Genomic DNA, 19948 nt, shown 5'->3' with positions numbered 1-19948 from the left:
CCAAAAAAACCATTAACAATAAAATAAACTCCCTTTGTCCTGTCAGGATCCCCCCTCCTGCTCGGGTTTTTATGGGATTTTTTTTTTTTTTTTTTTCTCTCTAATTGTTGGCACAACAATACTTGACTTTTGTCAAGCAATTTGAAGCGGTGTTCAATTGCAGAAGGAAAATATTTTTCGTAGCACCCAAAAAATATAAAATATTTTAATATTAATTTTAGATATAAACAAATTATTACCAAAAAAAAAAAAAAAAAAAAAAATCCTCTAGAAATATTTCAACCAAAAACATGTTCCCTCAAAAAATCATTTTACGATCTCAACCTCGGTTGAAATATTCAACTCCAGTAGCGTTTCATTCAATAAACAGATCGGGAAAAAAAGCAATAATCTGTCAAAAGATATGAAACTTCCTTGAAACAAAAAGCATTAAAGCTGCAAAGACAAATGCCCTAACTACGAAACGATGGATAATTCACTAGTTATTCCTGATGCTCACCAATGGCAGTGAACAGTTGCTCTCAAGGCCCATTATTGTAGATGTTTCTTCACAATAATTATGATGGGGAAATGTCATATTTACTCCGGTGCCATAGTAGATAAACTTGAAGGTGAAGGGGAAAGAAAAATCACTTTAGGCTTTGTTGATTTACTACGTGATTATATTGAAAAGGATCGAAGCCATGTGATGTGAACTTCCAATTTCAGGCTGCTGCTGCTATACGAGGAAGATTGCCTATGAAACCGACAATACTTAAGAGGATGGGCGTGAGACAACTCTCACTCTAAGACCCACATACCTCTCAAGCAGCAAAGGCCCCTTTCCTTCGCACTTGGTAAGCACTTCGCTGTAGCCAGGCTTATCGCTGCCATATCGGCTAGAGCCTCCTCCTGTATACTATAACACTAAAAAACCACACTTTTCCTTTTTCCAACAATTACATTGTATCAATAATTGATCAACATCCATGGCTTTCTTCTGATAATTATATAAAATAAAATAAAAAAAGAATTGTGTACGATGAGAACCAATTTGGCGTGTAACCATCAAGCCACTTGATGAATTGGTTAGGTTATACTCTGGACTGTTTGAATGTCCCAAGTCCCCAGTCGACGAGCTATACAACTCTGGAAATAGGGTCTTCACATCAAGCCATGTGAGCTTCCAACCATGCCCATCCGACAAATACTTCTTTTTTCAAGTAAACCTGATAAATACAAAAATGTGTTTGCCCCGTTACCCACAGCTACACTCAAAAGGGGGAATGCAATACTGATATTCTTTGTATAACACGTATACATGCAATCAAAACTAATAATCAAGCCTCTGGTACATAGCTTATACACATGCAAGGGTTGAAAACAAATCATTCACATTTATGGTGCAGACAGGCTACATAGCATACAAAACTGTCAATATATAAACTATAAACTACAGCTTAATTTATTTCAAAAATGTGGTGAAGCTTTGATCATTTAACAAACTATACCACAAAATTAATCAATTTCTGGCCTAGACTAATTAACAAAAAGAAAAAGGACTAGACTGCAGCACTCAGGGTAGTTGCTCAACGCTGCAATTTTAGCTGTAATGCTTTTCTTATTCGTTTCAGGTAAGGATGCAGCCAACAGTTTACAAACTGCTTTCTATGATCATCTTATTTTGTTTCTGAGATCTTTATTAGAGCATCTCAATGTAAGCAGGCAAACATAGAACCCCATAGCTCCTTCACAACAAAACTTTTAAACAAGGAATCCCTACTGCTCATCATAATCATCTTCTTGTCTTCTGCTTCAGATCACAAGATATCGTTGTGGCAAGAAGCTGGTGGATTATCAGGTTTCGGTAATTGGAATAAATCAGAGTATCCAGTCTGCTGGCCTACAAAATTTGCAAGCAGTTCCTTGTAAAAGTACTGCTAATATTATAGCCTATGTTATAGTTGTAATGCACCATTTCCTACAGAGTATGTCTGGAAGATAAATTCACATGCATACATGCTGTCTCTCTCTCTCTCTCTCTCTCAACAAAAACAAAAAAAAAAAACCTTCTTTCTTCCTTGTTATATGATAATCATAATCCCGTAAAATCTTCTTGTGTCTGTGTGTGCGCGCACATGCTAGGAAAAAACCCAAGCTTGTGAAGCAAAAGCCAAATTATACACACACTTACATAAACAGGTAGTTATTGACACGCGTTTTACACAGAATTAATTACATGCAACCAAGAAACATACCTTCAAGGTTAATATCTATTCACTACAAGACGGCAGAAAGTGTGATCCAGGGAGCTCATGTTGTAGGCCGCGTCATTGTAGACAAACCACGTCCCACAGGAATAACTCCAGGGAGACCTTCATCTGATTCATCCTCACCTGTAATTTCGTCACCAGCCTGAGCCCCAGCAACTCCAATGCATGAATATAAAGAATTCTCATCTACTTTCAACTGATCATAGGCAAGGTATATGTCATCGATGCTGGCAGCTTCATATAGTGATGTGAGATCCTTGATGCAAGAAATGTCCTGAGCCAAGATCATCGGAAAAGGCATATATTAACACACCATTGACTGGAAGAAATTTGAAGGAATAGTCAAAATGCCTTTGCCAAAAATGGAAACTATAATCTATTTTTGCTTTCAACAGCAAAATATCCACTTGATCTCAATCATTTATTTATATTTTCTCAAGGATGGGAGATTGAACTTTCAGATATTTCTACTTTACCTTCCTTGGAACAGAAGAAGCTTGCAAGTGGGCTAACAATCCAAGCCAATAGGCATTTGACTTGATTTCAGCTTCATGTCTCATGAGAAGGGTCCGCTTCGCCTGCAAATGTGAAAGTCGCAAGGAATGGACAAACTATTAGCAGTAATATATTTATTATTTTAAAAAAACAAACTCAAGGATACATGATGTGGGGGAGGGGATTGGAAGTGGACAAACATCGAACACTAACCCAATCTTACAAAGAATGGGACATCTAGCTGGCATTATCATGTTTGCTAAATTTAAGTTTATTAATTAATAAGAAAGCTGTCATAAGAAGCAACATGAAGAGTTCTAGCAGTAACTAACCCTATCCAACTCCCTTTGGGTAATCTTGTTGCCATGCAAACCTCTGAGAACGTTCTTGCATGCCTCAACAGCTTTATGTACCTGGATATTCAGTAGACCCAAACAAATAAAAATCTTGAAATGACAGGAGAGCATTTTCTATGACTCAATTGAAATTGAACCCGCACCTTGCCTGGAGTTGATGTTACTGATATTACATACCATCCAAGTTTAAGCCTATCAAATAAGTTCAATTCGAATGATACATCATACGTCAGCCCAAGAGAATCCCTCACCGTCGTAAAAAGCCTGTACAAAGCACAAGGAAAGCTTCACACTTCCAGTAATGGTAACTAGAAAAGTCCTGAATATCAGAAAGTCCTTGAGAAACATCTCCGATCATCACATCTAATGTTTGATTACATACCTTACAGCTAAAACTCCTGCTATGCAATTTCAAAGTTGGGAAAGCTATATAATCACATTTGATATGAATTTATGACAATAAATAATCCATAGCAAAATTAACATTTGATGAGAATATAAGTATATTTTACTTGGATCTTATTCGGAGACATAACAGAAAATTTAGTGGAAATATACAGTTGTGCAGGAAGAACAACCTAGAGTTTATGATCTCGGCCAGCAGCCCCATAGTGATGCCAAAGAAAAGTGGATGACCACGAAGTTTTCTTTGAAGATCCTTCTGCACATCCTTCCCCTCCATGTGCAGTTCTACAGATGTTGACTGTGCACCTGCAGAAGACAATGCTCAGCAATGACACAAGAAGAGCTAGTTCTGGATATATAAAGCACATTCACCCCCCGTCAGTGGCAAAGCCAGGATTGTTCTCTTGGGGGCAGGGGCAATTGATAAAATAATATTATATTCTTCCTCAGTAAATTATTTTATCTCATGCAATGATATAACTTACTCTTCCTGTAAGTTGACAGAAGTCTATGCACAAGTTAAACAAAAAAAAATACAAACTTACCTAGATGTCAGAATTTTTTCTTTGACAAACAACTGAACATGTAACCAATTCATTGTTTTGTTTTGCCAAAACAAAATGAAATCGATGGATTTATTCACCGTACTTTTAATTGTTAAATAAAGCTATGAAAAAACTGGAGTAACGCGGAATGACTTTTCCTATTGCTGTGGGCTGTAGATTTTTTTGGAATTTTTTTGGGGGCCAGCCCACGTACTTTCTTTTTTTTGGGCCCATGGCCCCCTTTTCTCCACCATTGTCCCTAGTTATAGATTTTAGCCAGCAAGAACTCACCCTCAATAGTTGAAATATTACTAATCGACTCTAGCAGGTCTTCACCATCAACTGTAAGACCCCAGCGGTTGGGTGCCGGGCCTGCAATATATGCACATGCTCTCTCATCGGTGTCCTTCAAGAATACCTGTGAACAAAATAATAAATAGAAGTACTCACACAGTTGAGGTATAAATTACAGCCACCTGCTGTTAAAGAAAAGTGACAAAACAAAAGGTGTGTGTGTGTTAGTGGGGATTGGGGGGGGGCAACCAAACAGTACTCCGGTTGCATCACAGACATCACAATGTCCAAAGCATCAACAAATGCAAGTAATCAAGTAAACTAGCTTTATTTCTCACTTGTTGAAACTGCAAATCAGATGGAGATGGTCGAAAGAAGATTGGGCTGGATTCATGTGCTCTCTCAGAATTTCTTGTTGCTCTAACTGTGCCCAGGTAATCAAGAATACAAGACTCAATCTCCTCCTCCGAGAAGTCCCCAACAATACTGACCTGTACAATGAACACATGCAACCCTTACAGGATAAGAAATGCAGCATTTATATGCAGTTCGTCCTCCACTGATGTTCATAAAAAAAATAAAAACAAAAATAAATAAATAAAAAAGAAAAAAAGATCTAGTGGTAGGTAACTATGCACCTCCATGTTTCTGCCAACAAACTGGTTCATCACTGCATTTTTCACAGATTGCAATGTCAAATTTTGTAGTGACTTTGGTGTAGGCTCAACAAATCGCTCATCTCCATCCAGCATAGCTAACATGAGTTTGTGAGCAGTTGAGCGCTCCAAGCTTTTTGGAATGGACCGGTAATATGACATATATAACTGTCTTGCTCTATCAAATGCATCATCAAGCCAGACACTATGCTGCACACCCACAAAAACCACCATTAGCCATTTGACTGAATAAACACATTGACAACCCTTGCAAGGGCAACGGAAGAGGGAGGATGCCTAAAGGGGGCAATTGCAGTCCCCACCCATCACTACCCTGGGAGTTACGTAAATTATACAAAATCCTTGAGATCGGAAAAAGCACTGCCTTTCGACTATTAATGGCAACTATTTTAATGTAAAGTCATCTCAGTTTGACAAAATAAAATGAAAATACAAACTGTAATTTCAGGATACATTAGATAAATCCTGTGCTTCTTTGTTCCTTTTGGTTCACTTCAACTTAAAGTACGAATCAAAGTTGTAGATTAAGATGACAATGAATATAAATTCACAATCAATAAAACTCTTTTCGTTTTGTAGTAACCTTTGTTTGTTTTCTGGCCAAGCGATAGAAGAACTCAAATACAAATTATACAATGATTGGCATTTGCATGAGTTTAAGAGGATTGAGGCAAGTTCTCATTCGTCTTCTGCTCGAGAAAAAAGTTAAGCCCAAAACCAACAAAACATTATTGACTAAAACCATGAGTACAGTTGATCATGGGCTTACCTCCAGGACCATATGGAGTAACTGGAAAGCTGCACGCATCCCATTATCTCTTAATGTAAAACGGAACTCCATAGAAATAAACTCCTCTGTAGACTCCAAAGAGCAATTTATCAGATGATTCACACAGAAAAGTTCTACCTGTACAAGCACATTAAACATATGAGACAATCAGCATAACAGGCGGAGGTGGTCTTATCCTCATCAAATAAATCAACAAACGCCAAATCACTCATTTCCATGGTCCAATTCAATTACACCAGCAGGGAGAGGGAACAGCAGGTGTATTTATAATAACAGATATGTGTTGCTCCTTATTTTTCTAGCTATCATTCACATTATACAAAGTTGATTTAGAAATTATTGATGACTCAAAAATATGATCAACCAAGAAAAATCTAGGCTCTGCCAATGATTAATGAAAGAATTTACTAAAAGAAAAAGTACAAACAGAATACAGAAATCCCCCCATAACACCTTTTAAATGAAAAATCCTTAAGTGCGGAACATTATCTAACAATTTTGGGAGAAATATCATTTAGCTTTACATCCCCACTAATGGCCTTATAGCCTAGTGGTATCTCTTCCTTTTAAGAGTAGGGTATGGGTTTAAGTTTGACTTATTAATGGGTCTGGCCGACTGGGAGCACAGAATTAATGATTATTTTCATTTGATTGAACAAGGGAAAGAAATAAGCTTTAATACCTGCTCCCTTGAAAAGTTGCCAACACGACCTCCCTCACTAAGAGTTCGTACACCCACAACAACAGCTCCTTTTGATTCGGAGCTTTCAGCTGCTCGTCCCCCACCAACTATAAGCCTCATAACACCTCCCTGGGCTTCAGTATTTGAAATCTGTATAAGAACAAAAGGTATAGATGGTAAACAATGCACATAGAGAGAGAGAAATGGATAGCTTGCAAAACTATCTAACTAAGCCACTCTATTTTTCAATCTTCCGGCATTTCATGAGGAAAAATTAAAATTTACACTCACGAGAAATACAAAACATCTTACAAGAAAAACCTTATCCAAAACCAAGGTTCCATTCTTCTAGAAACATCTCTAACCACATACATGTGCACCAGTACGCCAGATCCAATCACATCAAGATACATTGAGATACTGGAAGGAATTTCAATGTAAACGCTCCATTAGCAACTGAATACAAACATCTCCAAAACATACCTTGTAATTTATGGGAATTCCATTTGAAAGACGGCATTGAGTGATCCCTGTTTCCTTGTCATGCACTTTCGTAACATTTGTTTCTGAACTTAAAGGAATAAAGGATGGTCTGCAATGCAGCCACAACTCCTGTAACTGTGACGAAGATATCAATTCTTTTGGCACCTCAAGCTGCTCATGTAAGCAAAAAAAAACAAAATCAGCAATATAATCTACTTCAAAGGATAACTTCCACCAAACAACTCCTAGACTTTAAATTGAACAGGAAGCAAGGTTGATAATAAAGGAAACCTCAGGCTCAGCCTCGATGGGTTCCTTTAATCCGGCTTTTATAGCATCTGTAATCTCAGTTGGGTGTATCTTGAACTCAGTTTCACCTATCCCATCAACATGCACTTTCTTTGGAACACATGCAAGAATCGCTGCAGGACGGGGTGCAGTGGCTTTTCCAAAATCAGCAATATACTCCAACACTTCGGCACCAATAGCATTAACCTGTATCACAGAATGATTATCTTGGAATTGAAAAAACATAATGCAAGATGACAATGGAGATATAATAATAATAATAAAAAAACAAACAAACAAAACAAAATAAAACAGTTAATGAAAACGAATTCAATTATAGCTCCAAAGACTAACATATTGATCTGATCATATGCATCAGTACTACCTTCACAAGATATACCTTAACAATAAGCTTGCCACTGGATTATTCTCCCAATATTTTCAAAAAAAAAAAAATCATGAAATTTTTCAGGGTAATCAAAGCATTTGGTACGAAGTAACTTTTTTTAAGTGTTGTAAACACTGGTACAATCACATTAGTCTAAGATACAAGAATTGGTTGGTGCTTACCAAACAAACATACATATTGATTAGCTAAGACCATAAGTAGAGCTTAATATAAGATTAAGGTAACAAAACATATAGTGAACCTGGTTTCTCTTTTAAATTGCACAAAGATGGACATAAGGAATTTATATTTCAAAGAATATAGCACCAAAATACAGGATGCCAAACCTCACCTTAAGCAATTAGTCCCTCTAAGTTTAGGTTTGGTATCAATTTGGCCTCTGAAATTCAAATTTGATCAATTTGATCCATAAAGTTTCAAATAAATTGTGCCATTAACTGACAAGCCACCCTGTTTTAGTAAAATAAAATTTGAAAGAAATTTTAAAAAGAAGGCAACATGGCACTACAACAACCCCTTAACCATGTGAATTGCCTTTCCATCATCACCCTAATGTTGGCCTTCTCTCTCCTAGTTGTCCTCGGCCTTGTCTCCACCTCACTTGTCCTCTACCTATTTGGACCTAATCCTGGCATTCACTCACTTCACCTAATTAGGTTTGTATAGGCCAATATTTCAAGGTGAAGTGACTCGGAAGGCAATTTGTCCTCGAACATGGTGAGGAGTCAATCATTAAAGTATAATACCCCTGTGAGTCCAAAAGTCTAAAATGGTGATCGAGTCAAGTTCCCGCTACTGGACGAGTCCAAAAGTGCATATCCAACTGATTGTTCTGGTACTGGAGCGAAGTATCCAACAATTTAAACTTGTGGCAGTTTTCAAAAACATGTATTAGCACTCTCATGCCAAACCAACACGCCTTCCGCCGCAGCCTTGGACATGGCTACAGCTCTTTTTGGTATATTCCACCATGGAGGTTAATTGATCTTGGGTTGAAGATATGTTTCAACTTCAATAATCACTGGTTCTTTTTTTTTTTTTTTTTTTGCAGAATAATAATTTATGAAAAAAGCAAGCTCTCATACACAAAAAGTATAAGAGAGAAAACAACCTCCTTTATGGTGATTGAAGTCTAAAAGTGAACAAAATCTACAAGAATTGAAGAGGAAAAATTAAGAACAAAAACTCCAGCCCAATTTAAGAGAGAACTCAAGGAGGAGGATTTTGAACAAAGTACATTAGACTTGAGGTAGTTTCTTTCTCTCTAAATGCTCTACATTAATAGTGTAGGAATGATTTTCCAGAAGAGTCTTCCAACAATGTAGCAGCTCTAAAATATTGCTAGGCATGACCCACGAGACTCCGAAATAAATTTAGAACCAGGTGCCAAAGACCGAAGGTAAACTCACAATTGAGGAGGGGCTGATCTATAGTCTGCTCATTCCTTTTACAAAGGCAACAACAATGGAGTGAGACCCCGTCTTCTCAAATTATTAATCGTAAGGATCTTACAATGAGTTGTCATCCAACCGAATGAGTTGCACTCCATTCGGTTTTAATGGTCAATTAACATATTTGGACGGAAGGACCACAAGTCAGTAAATTAGAGCTTCATGGACCAAATTAACCACATTTAAACTTCGGGGATCAAGAACACAAACCTAAACTTAGAAGGACTAAAACGTACTTTAGCCTAAATACTAACTAAAAAGATATGCCTCAAAAAGTCTTAACATACTTATCTTAGCAAAAAACTAATGAACAATATTGGAACTTAAATTTCTGTGGATTTAAAATGGAAAGAAAAAGAAAAAGAACATGTATCGGTGCAACAACTACTAATGAGTAGGATCATCATTCAACAAAATTACCTCTTCAAGCGTAACTGTTCCAGCAACAGCAACCAAGCTCTCGTGTCCTTGTCTCTGATCCATCACTGTATGGCCTAGTGCATCACTCTCCATAATAAAATCCAAATTATCCACAGATGACACATTATCTATCATAGCTGCTAGATGTTCACTATCTTTTAATAGTGCATCCAAATAGCGTGTTAATTCACCCTTGGTGACACCAAACTCTTTCAGCCTTCGAACCTGCACCAGTTAAAATTCAGATACTTAGAGGAAAAACAATGGAGAAAAGTTAGACCACCATTTTAGGAACTCAGTGGCATCAATGCAGATACAAAATTCATTCAACTAGAAAAGGTATGCATAGCCAACTACAGTAGAAAATGAACATTAAATTAAAGTGGCCACTGATGATGTCTAGTTGTATTAAATAATATATTCATTGGTGCGACATATTTAGCAAATAAAGGGGAAAAAATAAATAGGTTCAATCACAGCATCATGATGACAAGAACTCATCATTGGATGGTGTCAGATTAGGGCTGGGCTTCAGCCGTGTCTCTAGATTCTTCGAGCAGATCCCTGCTACCTGGCCTAGTTTTTGAGACCATGCTCGGTCCTAGAAGAAAAATGCTAGTCAGGCCTGCCTACCTTGGCCCAAGAACAAACTTTTTTTTCCTAGAAAACACATTGAGCCTCCTCTTGGATCAGAGGGCAATGCTTCTTCTAATGAGTTTGAGACCCGCACAATCATGCAGTGCCAAGCACATCTGTGCTGCACATTCTCACAAGGAGTGGCTGGTTGGTATTCATGATTGAATGGTTTAGGACCATGACGCGCTTGACTCTGTTGTCAGTGATCTCAAACTCCTGGCAATATGTCTTGGCATCAGCCATGCAAGAAGGTAAAGGATTAGGTTTAAGGGCTGGGAGTTTTACATATTATTCGGTTGAATCATCTTCAATAATATAATTTCTGACAAAATAAACATAATTTTCCAACCCAAGCCTGCGAAGAAATGTCCAATTAAGCCCAGTCCTGCCTTGAAAAAAAATTGGGCCTTGAATTTGAGCTAGCTGGTCCAATGGGCCTCAAATTTTTATCCAAGCCAGCCCAAATGCAAGCCAAGTCTGTCTGTCGTGGGGGCTGCCAGTCCATGATCATGTTTAATGATGACAACCAAAGAAAATAGTGGAGAATATAATATAGCTAACACTAAAAATCAATGCGTGAAATAGTAAAATGAGAACATCAAAAAAAAGTACGCACCTCTTGGACAGCAACTTTAATTGCACTTTGCCAATTCTTCGGCTCTGCAGTTACTGTAAGAGTAGTGACGGTGCATCCTTCCCTACCAGAATCGCTATGATCCAATTCAACTGAAGTGAATGGTGGATTTGAACTCTGAAAATTTATATCCGTTAGTTACACTTTTAGAGGGATACAGTCTTTCGAAAGTACACAACAGGGTTGTTGGATAAATACACAGACATATAATGATTATAAGCTTGATAGGAAGTTCCAAATGTATGATTGCAACGCTCCTAACTGGTTATATATCATTGTTTCTTTTAGTGGGCAAATATAGCTCACACCCATAAGGGATTGAACCCATGGCTATCAAATGGTAAACTGCCCTAGTTGTTTATAACTTTATTATCTACGTGAAGCTTTCCCCATGATGAGTTGCATCATGTAGTCATACTCAAGAAACAATCTTTACTTGGATAAGCTGAAGAAGATAAAACAAAACCCACTCAAACAAAAAGGAAAGCAACACAATGAAAATCATACTTCCAATAGAAGAATGATCACTTGCAAACTCAATACAACTTGGACAGAATAATAATGTCCTGAACTCAACTGATTCATAATAGTGACAGGAAATAGTACGTAATAAGTCCAACCCACCTTGTATCTTGTATTAATCCGGAAATGCAAGGCAGAAAGGAATATTCTCTTCATCAAAACATTTCGCAAGTCACCATATGTTCCAACCTTGTTAACTGGGATCTGCAGGAAATTTAACAGAAGAGCGCCCCAAAAAGAAACAAAAAGAGAAACATGATCATCAAATCCACTTGTTGAAGGCTACAAACATAAAAGATGCATCATAAAAACCTGAAGACCACTATATGCTTTAGATGGTAGCCACAGATTGCTTTATTTACTCTAATTTGCAGGATTTTTTTGGAGCTTTTACTTTAGATGTTAACTTGAGTTGTGCTTTTTCCTGTTACTTTTGCACACTCCCCTTGTAATAGGTGGCTCCCCTTATTTGTGCTGTTAAATATATTATTTTTCTGATAAGTGATCGAAATATCATTAAAAAGCACAAAAGGCGCAACCCAGGTACAAAAGAAGTGGACGAGAGAAACACCTAGCTAAAAAGAGAAAAAAGATCAAGAAAATCATGAAAACCAAGCACATTAAGAAAGTCTAAAGCATTTGTCCAGAGGTAAAGAATATAGAAAAAGAAAGACTTAAGTTCAACCACCACCCTCCCACGATCCTCAAAATATCTATAATTCCTTCAATGCCAAAGACACCACAAAAGGCAAGACAACACCATCTTCCAGACTACTACACTCCAAGTTCTGCCAAATACACCTCTCCAACAGCAAACAAGCCCATTACGTGTCTAGGCATAACCCAAATCAGCCCAACTTGACTGAAAATAGCACTCCATGGCCAGGATCTTCCCAAGAGCGGCCAACCAAGTAAAGGCGGCTGCTCTCAAGGGACATTACTCTACCAAAAACTCTTCCAAGGGAAATGGGTGCCATCATGAGGAACAAGGATGTTGTAGGAACATCTAACATTGAACAACTCTCTCTTGAATGGGGCTCAGCTGAGCTTATCTTCACCTTCCCGTTTCAATCTAAAGGAGTACAATAAACTAAAAAATAAAACAAAGACATCAACCTCCCAGTCATGCGCCACTCTAAAAAAGCAAACGTTCCACTAAAAGGAACCATTAGAAAGCACTAAATGATCTGCTACATAAGTATCCTTAACATGAGAAGTGCTATATAAATCCGAAAAAGCTTCCCATAGAGCTTAATCCCCCCATCATAGGTCATGCCAGAATCTAATCATAGCACCATCTCCCACCCCAAATCTGATATGACTTGAAAACTCCCCCCCTTCTTGATATATTTTCAAAGTCCCACCCCATACGACCTATAAATCTCATTTAGAACACCATCCACCCCACGAGCTGCCACATTTAGAATCCACTACGACTCTCCATGAAGCCTCTCTTATGCATATAGCGCCAAAAGTCACTTCCCCATAAGAACACGATTGAACAGTAGCAAGTTCCGAACCCCTAACCCTCCCTTCCACACTAGGGAACAAACCTTAGATTAGCTTACCACGTGAAATTTGAATTCTTCAACTAGCCCACCTCATAAAAAGTCTTGTTGTAATTTCTCTATACGATTGGCAACACCCATTGGGAAGGGGAAAGAATGCCACAGTAAAATCACTCGGGTCTGGCACCTTTTCATTGTTCATACCTTTCACCACCTCAAGGACCTCACTCTCCTCAAACGGTCTCTCTAACCTCCTCCTCATCAATGGATTCAAAAGCAAGGTCATCCAGCTTGAGCCTAAAAAAAACTATTTAGTAATCAATCTATCATGGAAGTTCACAATGCAATCCATGATTACTAAGCCATTAACCAACAGCGACTCAATGGAGTTGTTTCTCCTATTCGAGTTGGCCATTCAATGGAAAAAATTCGTGCACTTGTCACCCTCTTTTAACCATAGAGCCCTCAACTTCTTCCTCCAATAATGTAGCCTCTCCAAATTACTAATAACTTTTACTTTCCTCAATTTCTCTTCGTCATGTAAAGCTCTCTCTTCCTCCAAACCATCAAGAACACATAATTCATCCAAGAGAATCTTTTTATGGATCTCCACACAAATGCATATCTATCCATTTAATGTCCCAGGTATATCTTATTCTATTTTTCAAGAATTATAGTATTGTCGTATCTGTAAATATCACATGCATTTTATGTCAATATCGGTGCTTCTTAGGAACCGATACCCCATTTATCTATTAGAATACTACTTAAATTATTAAATCCAACATTTCCTATTAACTTAAACTTTTACGATAATTAATTATTTAACATGATAACAAAACAGAGATCCTGAGTTTGAACCTTAAGTCCAAATTATATCTCCCATTTAAGTTCAAATATTCTACATATTGAGCCCCACTTATTGAGAAAGTGTTTGGGCTCACACGTGAGAGAAAGTGTTAGAATAATACTTTAATGATTAAATTTACTATTCTCTATCAACTTAAGCTTTTAAGAAAATTGACAATTTAACATTATCCACTGATGTGAAGCATCTACTAAATAAAGCATCCCACTAACATTTTTCTTCATATTCCCTCAATAACTCTTCAATTTTACCCTTGACATTAAGGTATTGTTTAAGTGGAAAGTTTTAAGGTACAAAGTAGCGACCAAACCACAAGGAACCATCCAAACAAGATAAGGATGTCTTAATATAAGCCCGATACTTATCAAAAAATATAAGCCCGATATTAATGAAGCATGAAAAAAAGGCCATTCATACCTTGCAGAACATATTAATTGAAAAGTTTTGAAGAAGCTCATGCTGGAATATCTGTGGAAGCTTCACATCTGTGCTGCTTCCAGGGAGTGACCAATTATGCTTCACTGGAGGACGAACTGCATGCCTCTCTTTCTTTAAGATTTTAGATTGATCTACAGAATTAGATGATTTTTCATTTGATAAACTTCCAGCAAACCCAGCTGAGAGCTTAGGAACAAGAAAACTAGCCATTGCACCAAATGCACTAGGACTAGGTGCAGAAACTGCCTCATTCTCTATGCCAGCCTGACCAAAGACAGCCTGCATGGAAGAACTAATTATAGTCAAAATTCAAAAGTAAATTGAAAAAATTCCCCATCCAAAGTCGAATTTTACAAATGATATATCACTAAATTTGTGGCATACTTCAATCTGGTGCACTGTCTTTGAGATGTTATCAATATCCCCCACTATGTATAAGGTTGCATTTGCAGGGAAATACCAACGCTCGTGAAATTTTCTTATTTTATCTGCATCCCACTTCTTAATCTGCTCTTCTAATCCAATTGGAAACCTTTTGCTCAGCTTATTTTCAGAATGCAGATGTTGTAACAACTGTGTCCAAAAGAAAAAGGAATGAAAATTATGAAATTGGCCACCAATGTGAGAATATCAACCACCTAAACATGAAAATATCGTTAGACCATACCTGGCAATCAACACGATACTCTATTGTATTCATCATCTGTAATTCCGAAAGTATAGCACGCCGTTCCTTTTCAACTCGAGAAGCAAGAAATTTCGGGTGGAACGCTATCTTTATGCATGTATGAGATACCGTTGATCAGGCAGAGGGTTATGACACTCATTACATAAGACACTGCCACTTAAGCTAAGAAATTATTTTTGAAAAAGAAAGGGAGTGGTTTGAAAGAAGGAAAAAAAACCATGTCCTAGCTAATATCATGCTCAACTTACCAATGAATTATTTTTCTACATCAAGGAATGAATTTTAAATGTATGGCAGAACCCAATTACTCTTACCTCATTCAGTGCATCCAGTACAGATGGAAGCAGATCTCCATCAGAGTCCTGTCATGAACCACCAAACAACAGTCAGTAAAAGACTAAGACATAGATTGTAACTTGTAAGGAAGAAACTTTAACTTGTTCATCTTAAGACAGCAAAACGAGAAACAAGTCAGTTATCCTCAAGAAGTACACACAAAATTCTACTTGTTACTAACTTGACCTCACAAACCCCAAAAAAAAAAAACAAAAACAAAAATCAGATTAAAAAATATCTCAAATAACACATACAAGTAAAGCATAACTTATGCTGGTATGCAGACAAATAAAAAACAGTGCAATAAAATCAGTATTCAATGTCTATAAAAATTGTACAAAAAGATGAAAACAAAGAGAACTAAAGGAAGATACCTTTGTACTAATTGGTGAATGAATGTGGAACACAGTATGGTGGAAATCAGTGTAAGCATTAGATCGAGCTCCTGTCCCAAGAAGTTTCTCACGTTTCTTACTTCCAAGGAAAGCAACATGTTCAATCATATGGGCAATTCCCTGCTCATCATCTTCCTCATCAATTGATCCAACATGAACTTCCATGTGTGCTTCAAACCTATAAAACAAAAATTTCTACATAAGAGAGCAAGAGGAAAAGAGAGATTCATTTGCATGGTATTTTTTGTTCGTAAGAATGACAATCTATATAAAGCATACACAAACATAAATCCTTGCATTATGCTCTTCACATAATTTTTTTATTTATAAGTAATTGAAATATTATTAAAAGCGTAAGGAGCACCCAGGTACACAGGAAGTATACAATAGAAAACACCTACCTAGCTAGAAGAAGAAAAAAGAACAAGAAAATCATAATAACAAACCACCAAAGGATAAAAAAGGCATCAAATGGCACATAAGCAAAGAAGAAGACTAGTCGCTATACAACCATGGTACTTGAAGCATTTTATTTACTAGTCCTACATTAATACAGAACCAAGTGCTAATCACATAACGAATCACGAAAGAAAAAATGGCAAAACTCCAATGTTAGGATTAGTTCCTATCAACATCACATATTAAACACTGACATAGAGTTATACGAACTCCTACATTACCGTAGAGATCAGTCCTCATCTTGAGCCCACTCTAGACAAGCATACTTGGAGCCAACCAATTCCTTAAAAGGAATGTTACCAAATCAGGAAAAAAAATGTTGGAGTGATGGACATATCTTGGAAATGACCTTCAACCTTCCACTGACAAATCTTATAACAAGATTACTGTGCAACACATGATAATTGTGGGAAGGGGTATAAAAAATGAAAACCAATCAATATTTGCACAAATGTTGAGAAATCTATGTACAAATCCAAGATGTTTTGTTAACTGATTTTTTTTTTTTTTTTTTTTTAAATTAGATGCATATTAAACTTTTGGCTTGTAATTATCATGTATGATCCTATCTTTACATGTAACCCTAAAAGTGTAAGCCATTTAGGTGCAGATGAACCATACCTACTTGGCGGTACTTTATTCGGTAAAATAAGATAACGCATTCCATTTTTCAGTTGTCCTCGATACAACTTTGGGTGAGACAGAAGTTCAGAACTTAAGAACCCCTCTAATTCTGTTCGTTCTAATTCAGGATAAGATATATCTAAATCTTGTTTCTCAATAACATCTGGCCAGGCTGTATTAGCTGCATGTGGCTCATCTGGACCAACAGTTGCTCGAGGAACATGATCATGCTTCACCTGAAAATATAAAGAGCATAACAAATTAGACAAACATGGTCTTGAAAGCAGGAGGAAGGGAAATTGGGGTTCAAAATCAAATCGTCTTATATAAGCTTTTTCTGTTATTGGTAGTTACATATGCACTGAATGGATCTTGAACCCATAACCTCATCCTACGTTCTGCTCTTTAGAAGGGAGGAGTTGCCATTCCAACCGTACCTTCTTAACATACAACGGAAGACTTTCTGTTTCTAGAAGAAGTCTTTCACATTGTAATGCATGCATCCCAAATGCAGACCAACCCCCCACCCACCCACTCAAAAAAAAAAAAAAAAACTCCAATGCCAGCTTAACCAAAAGAATACTGTTTTGCAATTTATGCAGATATCACAGCATAAGACTGAATACAAGGCATATGTCATGCTATTCACATAACAAAGCATACAGTTGTTCCCAGGCAACAAAATGACCCTACTTCTTGCAAAATTTATGAGCAAATAATTTATCCAGTTACTATAAGTAACTTGTTTCTTACTTTCTTAAACTTTCTGAGCTGAACCAGAAAAGTTAAGGCACTAATAAGAAGTTTACGAAAGTTAGAACAAGTTACTTCTAATAACTACATAAATTATTTTGCAAGCTAAGTAAATTAAATTCGACAATTTGATGACCGGAGCAACTTGGAGCAATCCTGGTCAGCAAAAAATTCATACTTCTACCAATCTGGTCTGGTTAGAAAACCCGCAATAACTTTTCTTGAGTGATTCTTCAGAAGGTTGAAGAAAAACAAAAGAAAGAAAGCTTGTATCCAGTCATCAATCCATCATGAAAATGGTATCCATGATAAAACCCTTACTAATAAAATAATTATTCTGTCAAGTTAATATTATGTGATACAGCACCATTAAAATCAGAAGCTCCCTGGCGCACTTACAGAAGTATTGCCAATATCACGCTTGGATATATGAAAAGTAGATTTATCAAGAAAGGCCCTTGGTATGGATCTTCTGAGAGTGGGACGAGTTATTCTGCGGTTGAGAGAACAAGAAAAGCAGGCACTCTGTCCAGAAAAAGGTGCTTCACTCCCTGGTTCACCAAGCATGGAAGCATACTGTTTGCAGGTATTATTCTTCTTACTCCGAAACCCTGATTTGCCATTACCAAGTTCGTGCGGGTACCTTATGCACGCAAGAACACGAAAAAAAAATTGAAAATGAATATCATTTCCACCCAGTAATATAAGTGGTAGTGAAGAAGTTGTCATACTGAAAATACAAGCAGGCAAGCATATGAGACACTGAAGGCCGATTATAAAGGCAAAATAGGACTTTCCACGAACCAAATTACAAGGTTTTTGGCTCTGTTTGAGACAGAGAATTAGTTGAGATGTATCTCCTGTTACTTCAGAACGGTTTCAATTAAACACTTGGGTTCGGATTACGTGCGTACTCCGACGGACACAACATGCTAAGAAGTAATTCTGGTGAATTCAATGTGCCTGGATGGCTACCAAACCAGTTTGTATGATTGAGAAATAACAATATTGAAAAGGAACAGAAGAGTGAAGCAGATGAACCCTAATAATGAACTAGAATTCGATAAACCGGGGAAAAAAAAAATCAATAGAGAAGGAATATATAATACTACCTGCACCTGGTCCTGGTGGGAGGAAATATGGAGAGATGGCTGCTATGGAGTCGGGTCAAAGAGGTGGGAATAGGGGAACGACGAGGCAGGGAGAGCACCGAATGGTTAACCCGCCTTTGTCCCTGTTTTGAACTCCACCACGGACCGATTTGAGGGACGCTGTTTCCCACCACTGAGCTTAACGCAGCCATTGCCGGAATGAATACACAAACAGAGCCTTTGAATTGATTTTATTGTGCCTTTTGCCTTCTATCATAAGTTGTACAAAAAGAGCAGGGTAAAACGATTGGTCAGCTTGGATCTACGGGGCCCTGTGAGTTCCTGTAATCCCCCCAAACAAACGGCACCGTTGGACCTTCTTCCAAAGAAATTTGTAAATTTTCTTTCCATAAGGAGACCGATTAATAATTTAATATCTCTGGGTGAGAATCTGATTTGTGAACCGTATCACTTCTCACGCTCACGCAATCGCACGACATACCGCCATACGGAGCCGGCCCTATCGGCTATCGTTGATCTCACGTGTATCTTTCTTTTCCTTTCTTTTCTCGCAAAGATACTTAACACATGGTTTTTTTTTTTTAACACATGGTGTACGTACTTTAGTCGGAGGGGACATCCAGTAGCCCGGCCATGTTATATATATATATATATATATATATATACTCTTTTTTTTTTTTTCTAATTCATGTCACAACTAATTTTTCCAATTGACACATGATATAACTAATGATTTTGTTATAAAACTACAACTTTATCTCAAAGATAAAAATCTCCCTGACCAGGTGGGAGTAGCCTCCCCTCAACTCATAGAGAGGCGACCTCCACTCACAGAAATTTTAAGTAATTGGGTGGAAGTAGATTCATGTATCCATCTAATGACATTTGTCAAAAACTGGTAGGAATTATTTTGAACACATAACTTATCCCATTAATATTTTGCATACTTTTAATACTCATAAATCAATTTAGTATAACTATAAACCCCGATAACTAAATATTATTTTAAAAAAATATCAATAGTCAAATGCAATAGGACATAATTATTGACAAAGCGATTGGCTACTGGTTATTTTGCATGCTGGGATTTAATATGTTTCATATTTTATTTGATACTTATTTATTTTAGTTTCTATTACAATTTTGGTGGCTCAGCTCACAAAGTTCACAAGCTCATCCAACACCGAGCCCAAACGCAGCCTCAAAGGACTAGTGAGCTCACAAAAACTTAACCTTACTTGAAGCATACATCCAAAAGATAAATTTAATATCAGACAACCATCCTCTATGGAAAACAATGAATGCACCTACTTAAGAAAGATAATTCACTAAAAGAAAGTGAACCAAAATCACCCGCACAATCGAATGCCAAATTAATGGCCGCTTGACAATAATTTCCTTACGAGCGAACAACATAAAATGGTATTT

At 37.2% G+C, this 19948-nt stretch overlaps 1 protein-coding gene across 2 annotated transcripts; it reads right to left on the bottom strand.

Annotated features, from left to right (window-relative positions):
* Positions 1-901: 901 nt before the first annotated feature.
* Positions 902-19005, bottom strand: LOC132189088 (stromal processing peptidase, chloroplastic). Of its 2 annotated transcripts, none has more exons than XM_059603595.1 (24): positions 18521-19005; positions 17808-18051; positions 16653-16891; positions 15552-15750; positions 15156-15203; positions 14821-14928; positions 14538-14726; positions 14133-14432; positions 11442-11543; positions 10800-10934; positions 9548-9772; positions 7271-7474; positions 6980-7150; positions 6497-6646; positions 5794-5931; positions 4986-5213; positions 4686-4838; positions 4345-4471; positions 3682-3814; positions 3247-3367; positions 3080-3160; positions 2729-2830; positions 2238-2526; positions 902-1208 (listed from the first exon to the last, which is right to left on the bottom strand). In XM_059603595.1, the coding sequence occupies exons 1-23, from the start codon at positions 18709-18711 to the stop codon at positions 2293-2295; spliced, it is 3822 nt and encodes a 1273-aa protein (XP_059459578.1). In that variant the 5' UTR covers positions 18712-19005; the 3' UTR covers positions 902-1208; positions 2238-2292. The 2 variants fall into 2 exon arrangements, with proteins under 2 accessions (XP_059459578.1, XP_059459577.1); XM_059603594.1 differs by lacking the exon at positions 902-1208 and adding an exon at positions 1355-1882 and having other exon boundaries at positions 18521-19004.
* Positions 19006-19948: the final 943 nt, after the last annotated feature.

The sequence above is a fragment of the Corylus avellana genome, chromosome ca8 (assembly GCF_901000735.1).
Source record: "Corylus avellana chromosome ca8, CavTom2PMs-1.0".
Taxonomy (NCBI): Eukaryota; Viridiplantae; Streptophyta; class Magnoliopsida; order Fagales; family Betulaceae; genus Corylus; species Corylus avellana.
This window is presented reverse-complemented; position numbering and strand designations above follow the sequence as displayed.

Coding starts and splice junctions, on each gene's coding strand:
- LOC132189088 (XM_059603595.1), bottom strand. CDS start 18,711: ATGGCTGCGTTAAGCTCAGTGGTGGGAAACAGCGTCCCTCAAATCGGT. Junction 4,839..4,985: donor TTGTTGGCAGAAACATGGAG/GTGCATAGTTAC, acceptor TTCATTGTACAG/GTCAGTATTGTTGGGGACTT. Junction 2,527..2,728: donor CTTCTTCTGTTCCAAGGAAG/GTAAAGTAGAAA, acceptor ATCTTGGCTCAG/GACATTTCTTGCATCAAGGA.